Source organism: Cynara cardunculus (genome assembly GCF_001531365.2).
Source record: "Cynara cardunculus var. scolymus isolate 2C chromosome LG 3, CcrdV1, whole genome shotgun sequence".
Lineage (NCBI taxonomy): Eukaryota > Viridiplantae > Streptophyta > Magnoliopsida > Asterales > Asteraceae > Cynara > Cynara cardunculus.
Genome location: NC_037530.1, coordinates 8,328,666 through 8,343,048, shown reverse-complemented (window position 1 = coordinate 8,343,048; position 14,383 = coordinate 8,328,666). Strand labels below are relative to the sequence as shown.

The 14,383-nt window shown below is 34.4% G+C and overlaps 1 protein-coding gene across 1 annotated transcript; it reads right to left on the bottom strand.

Moving 5' to 3' along the window:
• Nucleotides 1–6,835: 6,835 nt before the first annotated feature.
• On the bottom strand, nucleotides 6,836–9,358 carry LOC112510066 (probable receptor-like protein kinase At4g39110). The gene has a single exon (XM_025115341.1). The coding sequence runs from the start codon at nucleotides 9,356–9,358 to the stop codon at nucleotides 6,836–6,838; it is 2,523 nt and encodes an 840-aa protein (XP_024971109.1).
• Nucleotides 9,359–14,383: the final 5,025 nt, after the last annotated feature.

Below are 14,383 nucleotides of genomic sequence, written 5' to 3'. Positions count from 1 at the left end.
AAGAACCCATTTTATGAGTCCCATATAGAATATAAGTTAAATAAATATGTACATATGTACATATTTATTATTATATTTGATACAAAAGTCATAAAAACATTAAATACTTGCAAACTGTCGTTTCATAACAAGTTTAAGATAATAACCTAGTTCTTGTATACGTTACTTTTTTTTGTTAGTTATTTATTATTTTTATTGTTTCTTAACCAGTTTTTTTAAATATATGTAAAACAAATAAGTTAAAATTATACAAAATAATATAAAATAATTAATATAAAGTAATTTTTAAAATTTTGGTTTATTTTTAGTTTCTTGTAATTTTATACAAGTTTTTATATTTAATAAGTTTAACTTTTAATTATCTCATTATATTATTATAATCAAATTATTTAATATATATATATATATATATATAGAGAGAGAGAGAGAGAGAGAGAGAGAGAGAAAGGGGGGCAAGATCAAACAAAAACGGTACATATGAAAACAGACAAATCACATGTAAAGTCACATGTGATTTTACATTAATGGTCAAAAAAAATGTTCGGACGTCTTGTGGTTATGTCTCCAGGTCGCCGTTGCAAGGTGAACTGAATCACATGTAATTTTGTATGTGATATTTAAAATAATATTACCTGTGATTCGTCCATTTTCGTGTTATTTTAAATAAGTATTGTTCTTATTTGATCTTCCCTCCCTCCCCCTCTTTTTTTTTCTCTCTCTCTCTATATATATTATATATATATATAATTAAAATTAATTTAGAAATTGTAAATTAATAATTGTGTTATAAGGAAGAGTTAAAGATATTAATACATATATACAAAATTTTCCATGATATGATTGTTGAAGATGAAGGTGACATGTTGATATATTGGATCGACAAAGAAATAAATAATTCAATACAAATATTTCCAACATTCTACCCATAAATTCCAAGAATATCTTTAATGACATTCTAATATGCGCTCAAATAAAGTTCATCATCAACTCTACTCCGACTTGATTGAATATATTTAGTCGAATTGAGATTACGAGTTGTAACATCCCAAATTTTTTGAATATTTCCATATAACAAAACTAGTATCCCAAGATCAAATACTTACATTGCAGCGGAAATAAAATATCTAATCTTATAAATTATATCACCATCTAACATTAGAATCTTGACGAATATTGCTCTATATAACAACGCCTTGATCCACACATATTCTTCTTTGGATCTAATCCTTATATATCTCTTTATTCCACTTCTCTTTCTAGTTTAATAGCCGTCAAGATGAAAATTTTGAAAGAGTTTGGGTGAGCCTAAAGTCCAGTGAATCTATGGTTTTCATGCACGAACAACAACTTTTACAATAAACAATTTATACACACATATATAGACACATATATATATATATATATATATATTTATATCAATTAACAGTTTGTGCAATATATATGTGTGTACTAACTATTCATGATCTTATGGCTTACGCATGCATGTATGAAATGTGTACACTATATGTTTTACCGTGAACCACATCTCTGATACATATTGTTTCGATTTATTTTTATCTCTTTCTTTCAAGCACGATCACCACCGAACGTTTGATCAATGCCTAAGGAATTTGCAAAAACAACGAGTTCTTAAGGTACCATTCAATCCATCACAGCGGTTAAACGTCGGCCATCTGTTATATAAATATTTTGACTGATACACACATGTATCACAAATTATATTTTTTAGAATCGAAACGAGGGTCACAATTTAACAACCTGGTGTCACCAAAATTACCATTGTGAAGAATGGTAGAGGTGCTAGCGATGGCTGTTGGCCACCGTTACCCTACGAAAACCTACCCGAATAAGTGAGATTATCTAGTAACCAGAATTTAAAGACGACAGGTACAAAACGCTTACCGATTGGAGCCAAACTAACTAAGATGTAAAGCACCGTCAACTCTCATTACAGCATCCACCGTCGCCTTTGCGCACAATAGTTCTCCTTCTTGACCAAACTTCACATAAGCTACAACCTCTCGTTTTATACTAAGCCATTCGGTTTTACGGAAGAGGAAGCGATGAGACCATGATAAATGGTCGGAGGTTTCATGACCATTGAGTTTCATGTCATGAATTATATTCAATTTTAGGGTCTAAACCCATCACTTTGATTGCATTTACACTATAAGTCCTTGAAATTTAATTACTACCAATTCATTTCCCTTTTTTTTGGTTATGATCTATATTACTAATTATTGTTTAATGTTACTTTTTTATGAAAAATAATATTTGTATAATGTTGACTATTTATAATATTAATATAAGATTATATTTATGTTTTAAGTGTTTTGTTAACAAAAAATATAAATTTTAATAAATTAAAAATTGATATAGAAAAGTGAAATTTAATAAGTTATATTTGAATTTTTAATAATATATATATATATATATATATATTCATTTATATAAACTCTATAAATAAATTTATATTTTATAAATAAAAAATTGGGAAGTAAGGTTTTTATAAGAATTTTCGTTGTACACAGTTTTTTTTAAGATTCTTATTTTATTGAGGTGATAATAAACGATCCATGTTTTATAAGTTATGCTAAAATCACCTGTCTTTTTAATTATTTTAAGAAATGGAGTGAATTTTTTTTATAGATTTTATAAGCCAGAGAAACTAAAAAGATTCGAAACCTATAAAACCTAAAATGGTCAAAGACATACATTAAAAACCCTAGCTATGATATTACCAAAGGTTCTTGCAGATTACAGGGTGGTGTTCCGATATGCATTGGAAATTACCCAAAATTACCATTGTATACATAGTACACTAACAAAATGACCATTTTTCAGACATTTCTCACAAAATGACCACAAAAACCACCCCTACCATGTATGTTTTCTTCGGTGGTAGTGGTTTAAACCCATACAATCCTTCTAAAATCAATTAAATAGATACTTTTTACCCCGGTGGTAGTGGTGGAAATCCCTATGGTTCTACCAAAATCAATCAATCCACCGAACAGTTTCTTTCTGGGTGATAGTGGTAGAAATCCATATTTTGTTGCCTTAATCAATCAAACCGGTAGTTTTTTTCTTGGTTGTAGTGGCGTCCATACTTACAATGTTGTCGGTATCAAATAGCAAAGAAATGGTATCAAACCCAACTGACTGAGGTTTTGGAACCGATAAATGATTTTGATCATGATAATTTTTTTGTTCAAGATTTGAACCACTCCCTAAACTAAACTAGTCTCCGGACCAGTCTCCGAAACTGTCAACACTGTGGGAGGTAAATAAGGATGAAAACATTTCTGTTGCAACAAAAATTTTAAATATACTCGAAGACGATAACTCAGATGATGAAGAAACCTATTCGGTAAATAATAGTTTTTAGGGTATGCCCGACCCAACACCTTGCCCTGCCCCCGTTATCAAACCTAAAAGAAACCTTCCCTACCAGCCTACATCACCTGTAAAAGTTCTACAAACCTTTGACTCAAATGAAGCATTGAAATACCACTACGAGGCAGTGTGTCACTTCTCAAACTATGATTGGCGTTTAATGGTAGTTTAAATCGATGGTACCAGTATGTTTCAGGTTTCGAAATTGCATGATGAACACATTTGTTCAAGGTCCCAAGTCCACCCTGTTGGGATAAAATTATTGTATTCAAGTCCTTGTGCTAAAGTTGTTTTACATTGCTTTGTATTGTAGTCTTAATGCTTTGTAAATAGTTTGCTTCTCTGTAATCATGTAGTATAAATAGTGGCTTGTAAGTTTTGTTTCTTAGTACTTTGTGAGATTCTTAATCCAGCCAAAAAGCCGTGAGAGAGAATCTTTGAGAGACATCTTGTATCAAGAACATATAGTATTCCAAGAACATCAATGCCATGCGACATATTCATTTATAAATATGTGCTCATGATCTTGATTAAATTGTGTAATTGTGACTTGAATCTGGGCTAACACACCCAAACCACCGTAATGCAAATAAAAAGGTTTTGGGTCATATATTGGCAACGAGTTTGAAATACTGTCAGAGAGTCTACCGTGGAAAAGAAATCAGGGATGATGTGAACCAATGGTTCAATATTACATATCCTACAACCAAGTATGAAGAGCAAATATGTATGCCTTACAACTGTTGAGGGTGACCCATGAATCTTCGTTTAACCTACTCTTGGTTTATTGTCACAATCTAAGATAGCGAATCCGGGGACTGTGACTAATATCTCCCTTGATTTGTTAGGACGATTCAATATGTTGTTTGTTTTACTTGGTTGTTCGGTAATAATTTTCATTATATTGTTTGAATTCATAATTTAATTTTATGGTTTTAAGTTTATATGTGTAGCCTCGTTCATCTACAGATCCGCCCGTTTCTAGGACACCTACGACCGCTCTTTATAATGGACGGTGCTCATCTGAAGGGGCCATACGTAGGCATCATGTTCTTAGTAGTTGGCATGGATGGAAACAACCATATCGTACCCATTGCAATGGGAGTGGAAAGACAGAAAGTGGTCCGTCATGGACATGGTTTTTATATAAATTGACACAATCACCGATTGGGCTGCTTCTATTGAGTTGACCATTTGAATGGTATTCCCCAATGCGCATCACATACTTTGTTGTCGGCATTTGAGCCAGAACTGGTGCCTAACCTCAAATAGAAACAAAAGAAAAAGGTGGATGTTCTAGGAGGCATGCAAAGCTTATAGGGTGTCAACTTTGAAATTACAATAGATTTGATGCAGCAAAGTCTACCTAAGGCCGCTTAATTTCTTGAGAAAGTTGGTTACGCTAGATGGGTAAGATCGCACTTCCCTGGATTGCGGTATAGTGCAATGACTTCCAATAGTGCCGAGTTCGTCAATTTAGTAACTCGGTTTGTACGTTACCTACCGATAACAATGTTAGTTGAATTTTATCGGACAACATTGCAACAACGATATTTTATACGACAACATAACGGAGGTAAATTTATATTTGAAATTTTATAACATAGGCTATAACATAGGCTAGTGTTATTATTTTTTTGCAGCCGCAAATGATAAATGTAGTCACATCTTACGCGGAGGCAAAGATTATAAAAAAGAATCCATATGAGTGCAACATGGAGGGTATTTCTCATTACCGAGTTGTTGTTTTAAGTTAATGACAGGTATAAGAACGGAAAGTGTGATTTGCATGCTAAGACTTGTAAATGCATGAAATGGAAACTTTTTGGTATACCTTGTAGTCTTGGTTGCTAGAAGTTTAGATATTTAAGATTGCAACCAATTTTGTTCGTTCTGGTTCAACTATGATTCTTATCGGGCAACATACGAGGAGGAAGTAAGCCACCAGAAGTTGAATACGTGTTGCCCAAAGAACGTATGACTGTCCTACCATCTCTCATGGACATACAAAACTCTGACAGACCATGAAACCGCGACTGTATCCCGTCACGAGATGAGGAACCAATTGTAAAAACTTGCAATCGACGCCACCAGAATGGACATTTTTGTTATAATTGTCTATGTCTGATGCCAGCTCCTAGGCTGACACCCGGAACTTCAGGTAGTCGTCGAAAATCTCTTAGTTGGACAACCAATTGCGGTCTGTATCAACCGAATACTACACAAGACTACGTATCTTTTACTATGATTTAAGTAAGTAAATGTATTTGTTTACCAAAAGGTTTGTTGTTTGAATACTAAATGGCAATTTGTCTTTCAATACATAAATATTAACCATTAATGCATAAACATTACTATAAGAACATCAATGAAAACAACAACATTGATTATATAAAAACCTGGTTTTCTCACCATCTTGAACGCCAAATGGTCGCAAAAATGCTCCAAACAAAGGCAAAGAAATCACAAGTGTTACTTCTTACTTGATATCGTACTAGGCCATGCTATAATTTTTAATTTAATAATTTAAATAAAATTGAGTATATTTTTTCTGTAATAACTATGTACAAAATAGTTTTTAAATGCAAAAATTGCTTACATATTACAAACTATGTTGGTAACCAGGTGTCATCAAGAAGACTTTTGACAGTGATATGATGAAAGGTGCCAGCAGTTAATCGGTAATCAAGGCTACAAATATCCATCAATAAACTGGGTTAGTAACGTCATCTGTCATACATCTGTGGTAACTTGGGTTGTCGGGAACCTATTGATCCATTTTCGGAAGTCTATCGATAACCTGACTTGTGCAAATTTTAAGATGGAGTATCGACGGATACGTTTGCCATTAAAGGTACAACTTTTTGTAATGATAATTTATGCATATCTCTCTCTCTCTCTCCCACCCACCCACACACACACACATATGTATATATATACACACATAAGGTACATTTTTTTATAGGACACTTGTGTTTATAGGACATTTTCAACTGGTGTTGTATAAAATAGCTAATACAAAAGCGTTCTAAAAACTTGTTAAAAAGTCTTATAAACTTGTTGTAACATTTTAAATAGGATGTTTTTTGGTTTATTCCAATAAACTTAAGTCTTACAAAGTATTTTATTATGACGCTTAAATATTTTAAACATCTTATAAAACCAATTGTGTTATAATTATATTTTAACAAAATATTGCATTAAAACTGTAACATTTTATAATTTGCATAAGAAAAGGTTTAAATGGCACTAGCTTTAAATGCACAATCTGAAGTCCTTTTTCATTTTTCCTATTAGAAAAAGCTATATGTACATTTATACCAACTAATTAAGCTCATTCTTTGACTATCATGCTACTACACTAGTATCTATCATATTCGTAAAAGATGACATTAAAAATGAAAATTGTCTATTGGTATCTTCTAGCTATTGAAATGTTTTATCGACCGTTGAGATTTGCAAATTGTGCAAGCATAGCAGTTCCAGAATGCTCTTCAATGATCTGGACTTGGGCAGAATTTTGGTTGCCTTGAGCTTGCGTTATGACAGGTCTATTATCAACGGTGGGAGCAAGTGGAGCGCCATTCGCCAATGCCAACCCACTACCTCCATCCTCTGTTTTTCCTTGGTCTTGTAGTTGCAATGCATACTCCAAGTTCCACAACACATCTCCCATGGTAGGTCTGTCAACCCCGTATTCGGACAAGCATTTCTCGGCTGCTTCTGCAAACGTGTTCAATGACTCGGGTTTGATTTGGTCTACCAAGGAAGGGTCTATGATTTTATCCAATAGACCTCTTCGCTTCCATTGCAAAGCCCATTCCGCCAAATTCACTTGTTCTCTAGGTAGGGACGGGTTGATGGCTGCCCTCGCACATAACACTTCGAGCAATACCACCCCAAAGGAGTAGACGTCAGACTTATCCGTCAATTGTTGTTTACGGAAGTATTCAGGGTCTAAGTATCCGAAGCTTCCTTTAACTGCAGTGCTCACATGGGCTTCTCCCATCCCTACGTCTTTCGAGAGCCCAAAATCTGCCATCTTAGCGATGAAGTTCTCGTCCAACAAAATGTTGGTGGTCTTCACATCACGATGGATGATGGCAGTAGCTGCCCCAGTGTGAAGGTAGTGTAGCCCACGGGCAGCCCCAATGCAAATCTCTAATCTTTGATTCCATGACAATGTGGGCAAGTTTTTTCCATACAAGTGGTCTCTGAGAGGCCCATGTTCCATGTACTCATACACGAGGATCATTTCAGAATTCTCGTCACAGTACCCTATTAGTGACACCAAATGACGATGGCGAAGTTTTGACAACATTTGGAGCTCCGTTTGGAACTCATTTATGCCTTGTTCGGATTGTGGATTACCGCGTTTCACGGCGACTTTTGTACCGTCATCAAGTACTCCAAAGTACACATTGCCGAAACCTCCGACACCAACCACAGAATTAGAATCCCAATTCTTTGTAGCATCTTGTAACTCGGAAAACGAAAGGTACCGACCCAACCCCATAGTCGATGAATGGAAAGCGCTCTTTTTCGAGCCCAATGAGGTCTTGCTTGATTGCGTATAACTTGCATCGCCAGCGTGAAGTGGAAGCAACCATGAAGAGAAACTATTCTTCTTCTGCCAATCTTGAGGCCTCTTTTGCCATTTCACAGCCATCGCACCCAATCCAGCAAAGGCTCCAAACATCATCGCGAACCCAACAGCTGCCACCGTGCCCCTGCTTGGACCATATGTCGACCTCCCGTCAGCTCCAAACTCCCCATCTAAGCTATTCACCAAATTGTTCATTCTCAAGATCTCAAGACCATTTAGGATGGCATTTTTGGTTCCCATTGGTTCGTTTAATGGGCCTACTTGAACCAAAAACGGCTTCGAAACCATATTTGCTTTCACAAAAACATCTTTGTAGTAAGCGACTGCTAAACCGTTGGCCACCGTCGACAAATCTAAGGCCGAGATCGCGATTTTGCCGCCAACATACACATTGAAATATAGTTCGTTTAGCGATTTGCTGATAATGTCGCAAAAATGCAAACGAACAAGATGTGGATAGGCATGATCGAGGTCAAATTCCCAAGTGATGTTAAAATTTGGTGCAATTGTATCGGAAGCCCCCATTTCCATTAGGGATGCGTACACCGTCGGCGGTGCAATCAAGGGTGAACCACCCTCGAGATATGTAACAACACTGGGTGCGATTGAGACATTTTTCGCCATTGCAGCAGACTTGAGGAATTTCTCATCAGAATTCCATGTTCGCCCGAGGGTATCATTTCCTGGACCGATTGTAGGACCGCCAACATTCAGCCGATACATCTTCTGGAACGAGTATTTGGTCATTCCATCAACCTTTTGACCGACAGGGAAGAGAGCATCGCTGTTATCTGTAATCAACATATCAGGAGCAGAAACCACCTCAATCGCATTGATGAAAGCCGGAGAATCCTTGTTGGCCGAGAACCTAAGATTTAGACGCTCTGATGTCACATTCATAAGGTACTCCTGCATTTCCATTTCTTTGGGACCATATTCATGGAGGAGGACCAAACTGTCGGCAGCGACCACCGTAAACTTGGTCTGCTGTAATTTGAACTCGTTATTCCGGATGGGAAAGAAATGCAACCTCACCCAATGCCAACCGGTATTGGTGATATGAAAGGAATACGTGGCTTCAGCATCGAAAACCTTGGCAGATTTGTAAATTGGGAGAGGCACATCGGCAGATTGATCAACAATCGCAATTTCACGGCCACCGTATTTCAAATATTGTGAAGAAGTTGAATCAGAGGAGAATATACGTCTGTCAGGGAGGGTGGTTTGAGAGGAGGAACCACAATCTAGGAGGTAGTTATCGGGAGGAGTAAATGAATCAGATTTGGCAGGGGCGGTGGTGGGAATGGCGGAGACGGTGGTGATAATGGTTAAAAAGAAAACAAGAAGGATCGCCATGGATGTGGAGGATCATCGATCCCATTTGCTGCCTCCAAGGGGGAAGGCAGAATGGGAGGTGAGATTTTGCAGGAAAAAACAGAAAGAAAGGGGGATGATCTTTACGTCTTTTCCCCCCTTTGCATTGCATGTATCCCGATTGAATTTTATATATGATTTTATAATTATGTAAATTACATTTTCAAACAAATATTTCATATTTATAGTTTCATAGTTATCTTGTTCACCATATCTCGAAACTTTAGAGTATTAAAAAAACAAGAGAAAATATATTCAAAATAAATGGAGTAAAAAAAAAAAAAAGGTAAGAATCTAAATTGGTTAGGCTCCAAACTGATCATTGAAATGAATATTAATTCGGGTTTCAATTAAAAACATGTATTAAATTTGAAAATAATGAACCAAAACCAGAACTAAAACTAAAACTAGAATTAGAACCGAAACCAAATATACGGGTTTCGATCGGTCCGCTTCAAGCTTGTGGATTTAGTATGCTTATGGGATTGTAGTAATTCTATTTTTATACTCTTTAAAATGGTTTGATTTGTTTTAGTTAGCCATAATTAGTAAACTTAATTGTTAAATATATACATATATAATAACATCACTTAAGGTGGTCAAAAATTGCTATCGGGTCGAGGTGGACCGGTCCTTAATCGGTCCCAACCCGATCAAAAATCTTATGACCAATCTAGGTCCAGCCCGATCATAAAAAATATATTTTATATATATATATATATATCTTCTTTACACAAATATATGATTACGTTTTTTAAAATTTACTATTAAAATACACTTTAATTAATATATTTAAGTAAATGAAATATCAGAAAATGTACCTTTCATATCTGTAATTGGTATGCACTGAGAGCTTTGTTCCTTTGAATTTTTTCATTGTACTATTACCATTATAACTTTATGGTTTCTCATATTATAGATTGAGAGTTCTACAATCCTTTATGGGTTCCTCTATTATACCAAATTTTTCATTGACTTCAATTTTCTTTAAAGGAATTTTCATCCTCATAAACACTCATGTTTGTCATAAATTTTTCATGTTCCTCTATTAGATTCTGATCAAGCCTTAATCACGGTTACACTCGTTATTTAGATTTGTATGTCTAGTTTCTATATTGGTAGTTTAAGCCTTGTGATTTAGTCATTAAAACGAGATTTAAATGAAGCATTTCAGGCCTCTAAATGGGTCATGCGACCCTTGTGCCGTGATCCTTGCATCGCAAGGCCAGGGTCGCATTCCATATATTGTAAGTGGAGGTTTTTGGCTAAACCCTCGTGATCGCGACCCTTGCATTGCAAGGCTAAGGTCACATTTCTTATACCACAGATTGAGTGAAGGATGTGGGCGTCCCTTATGCCACAACCCCAGGGTCGCATGGTAGGGTCGCATTGACTATAGGCATTTAAGTCGGGACTTCTTAAAGTTCCTCTCATTTACTCTTCTTGTAAATCACGATTGGTTGAACTCCTTGGCTGTTGATCTTTAGTGTGAGCTCTATAACATGAAACTGTGGTCTACTTTTGTCTTTCACCACTACCCATAGAGATCGAGTCTCCCTCATCATTGTAAGATATGTTTTGGGCCTTATGGCCTTTGTGGACTATATTTATTTGGGTTTTAAAATTTTAAACTTATAAATTTCTATCGTTTTTGGTTATCTGTTTTATTTATAAATATTTGATATCACTAGGCGTTATGATGACACTTATATCAGGTTTACTTAGCGGTGGAGCTCCAAAGTCTTAAGCAGAATGTTTGGATGCTAGTAAAGGCATTTTTGGGATTATTTGCTTTTGGCTTAATCAGTGTTATACTTTGATAAGATTCTTTTGAAGATGAGAGTGACACCCTTCTATAATCTAAACTTAGTGTAGTTTATATTAATAGGTTCTTATTTATCCTCCCACATCTTTGGGTTGTAAACACTATACTATTTCCCTTTTTTGGGTATTTTTTATTTTATAGGCCTTATTTTTGTACCGACTTTTGGTTTAAATTTACTCCTATTAGGGGTGTTACAAGTTATATCATTATCTTAATGACCTGGATATCAATCCACTTATGCCACTCATCCATATAACTTCCCTATCTAACTCGCGTAGCTTTTAGCATTCTATAGATCTGTTTCAATTTGTTGCTGATCTAATGTATTGATTGAGGTTGACTTAACATCATGTTTTCCAATTCACTCTAACGAACATGAGTTTGGTACTTTCAAGTGCCTCATATATGATTTGTAGCTTACAAAGATTCCACTGAAAATGGTCATCTACCAATTATCACTCGTGATAGAAGTATGTTCTATCGTCCAGTTCCTTTATACATCATTTTGTGAATTGTATACTGTATGCATATCATTTGTGATCCCACTTTCATACGAGAACATATAATGGTTTCCAACCATATATTGTTATTATATACATTGTGAATTTGAAAACATCAAGAACAAAAAACTAAAAAAACTACAAATACTAAAAACATTGTGTAAGACTTTGGATACACGTTGTCAACAACTCGATAATCAAATTTCAATATCCGTCAAGCATCACCGGTGAAACCAAAATCAAAAACCTATAGTATCACAATGTGAACCACTATCAAATATAATGTTTTAATCGAACATCGTGACCACTTGTTATTTATTACTAATTGTGAACACAATGTTAATCAAGAATAGCAAGAACAAAAAACCAAAAAAACAACTTCAGATTTGTTGCTACAAAGATACCAATTTTTTAAATTTGAATGCCATGGATTTAAGGCTATAATTTTATAAACTCCATGATGAATTGAAAATGGTTGCCAACCAAGGTTCTAAATGATGTGAGACGTAACTTGACGTGGCAGCATGGTCATGCCTCAAGCCTTACACGTTACAGTGATGTCATGACGTTTTCTGAAGAGTGTCCTAAGGTGACATATGTATACATATACATACACACATATATATAATTAGTGTTCAAAATAATCACATAAAACATTTTAAATTCATATAAAGTAATAAAATTACAATGAAAAGAAGAACCATTTATATCAAAGTTACCAAATTTACTAGAAATGATATTAAGAGTGCAGAAATGAGACTAAACCTTTTGAGTCTCTACTCGCTTCTTTTTTCAATCTTCAAAAAATTCATGTTCGACTCTTTGTATACGAGAATGAAAGTAAAAAATTACCTATTTAGGGTTTTTTGTTTCCTTTTTGTGTCGTACATAATTATCATTTACCCCAAAGTTATATGTTTTAAAAAGTAAAAAAAAATGACTTACAAAATAATGCATCGTAACGTTCCATAACGTGTTGATAACATGCCATAATGTGTTACAATAGAAGTCAATCCTTATAGTGAAGTCACATGGTTTAATGTAGTGTCAAAGTCAAGTCTTGCGCCATAACGAGTTATTTAGAATCATGCTGCCAATTCCATGATCCATGCCTCCAACATTCATCCTCAGCCAGGATCGAACTCTCCACGAGGCAGAACTAGGAACTTTTTCGAACGACGACACCATTTGACTATAAAAAGGAAGATATGCATATTTCTTTAAAAAAATCATCTTTGGATTGTTGGTTAGCTTCTTCATTTTTGTATGCGAGGTCATGTGTTCAAATCTTTTATCGGAATGTTTTTCATAAATATAATAAACCTAAAACTAACAGTTAAAAACTAAATAACCGATTGAAACAAGATTTGAACCCGCACCTGGGATGGAGAAAAGTCGTCCAAACCAATTCTGCTAAGACAAACTTGTATTATTATCAGTATAGTTTCAATATATATATATATATATATATATATATATATATTGATGACAACCAACACTATAATACGGTTCCATTTTTCACAAGTCTAATATTTTAGCTCACGAAAAAGGAAGGTAACAATTGCACGTGCCATCGTATTTAACAAACCAGGTCGGCCCTAGCTACCAACCAACCATGTGTTTGTTTTAACATAATTAAAGATGCCATGCTAAAAACATCTCTAACAAATTTATAATTTCTTTCGAATTATATAAGTAATAAAAACTCAATTTTTTAGTATTAATAAATAAAAATTCTAATATTAATTTTATGATAAAAATAGTTAATATATTTGATATGCCAGAAACAACAAACTATGTGAAAATTAGAGAAAAAAATAATCGAAAATACATTTATCATTTTTAGTATTAATTAATAAAAAATTCAAGAATTTTATCTTCGGGGTTGTTTACCAAATGCTTACTCGGGTGAATGAACATTAAGCCACGTTACCTTACCGAATGAATATGGTAAGGACCAAGAGTCTTATCCGGTAAGAACGACAAAATGACCAAGAGTCTTACCCGGTAAGAACGACACAAGGACCAAGAGTCTTACCCGGTAAGTGAAGGCGACGACTCTTACCACGGTAAGCTTATCGGGTAAATTGTTGAATATGATACTGTTTTGGTAGACTAAAATCTTACGTAGTAAGTAAATGATAGTGTTAAATTTTACCGATAAATGCTTACCGGATAAGTGTTTGATAAACAACCCCTTTCTTTTTTCAACCCTGACAAAAGATATTTTATGAATGGACAGCCCCCCCAAAGTTCGACCAAACCTCTTAGAGAAAGGAAGAGCTCCATGAAATACAATTTTTATGTGCAATGTTAATTGTATGAGTTTGTTTAAATTTGAATTCGATTAAAATTTGTATTTAAACGTAGAGCATCTTTAACGATTATGTTAAAATTGATTGAAAAAGATTTTGATAATTTTTGTTTTAACAACGATGTCATCTTGTATGTTAAAATATAAAAAGGAGGAGAGAGATTAGAGCATCTCTAATAGCTATATTATTTTATAAATTTTAAAGATATGTAATTTTTTTGTTTCAAGGACTATTTTAAAATAAAGAAAAAAAAATAGAAAAAGAAAGAGTAATCTCCTAATTTAGAATAAAAGAGAGAAGGTATATAGTATATATGTTGGAGATGTTCTATAAATCTTTAACTTTAAAGAAATATCTAAATAGAAAT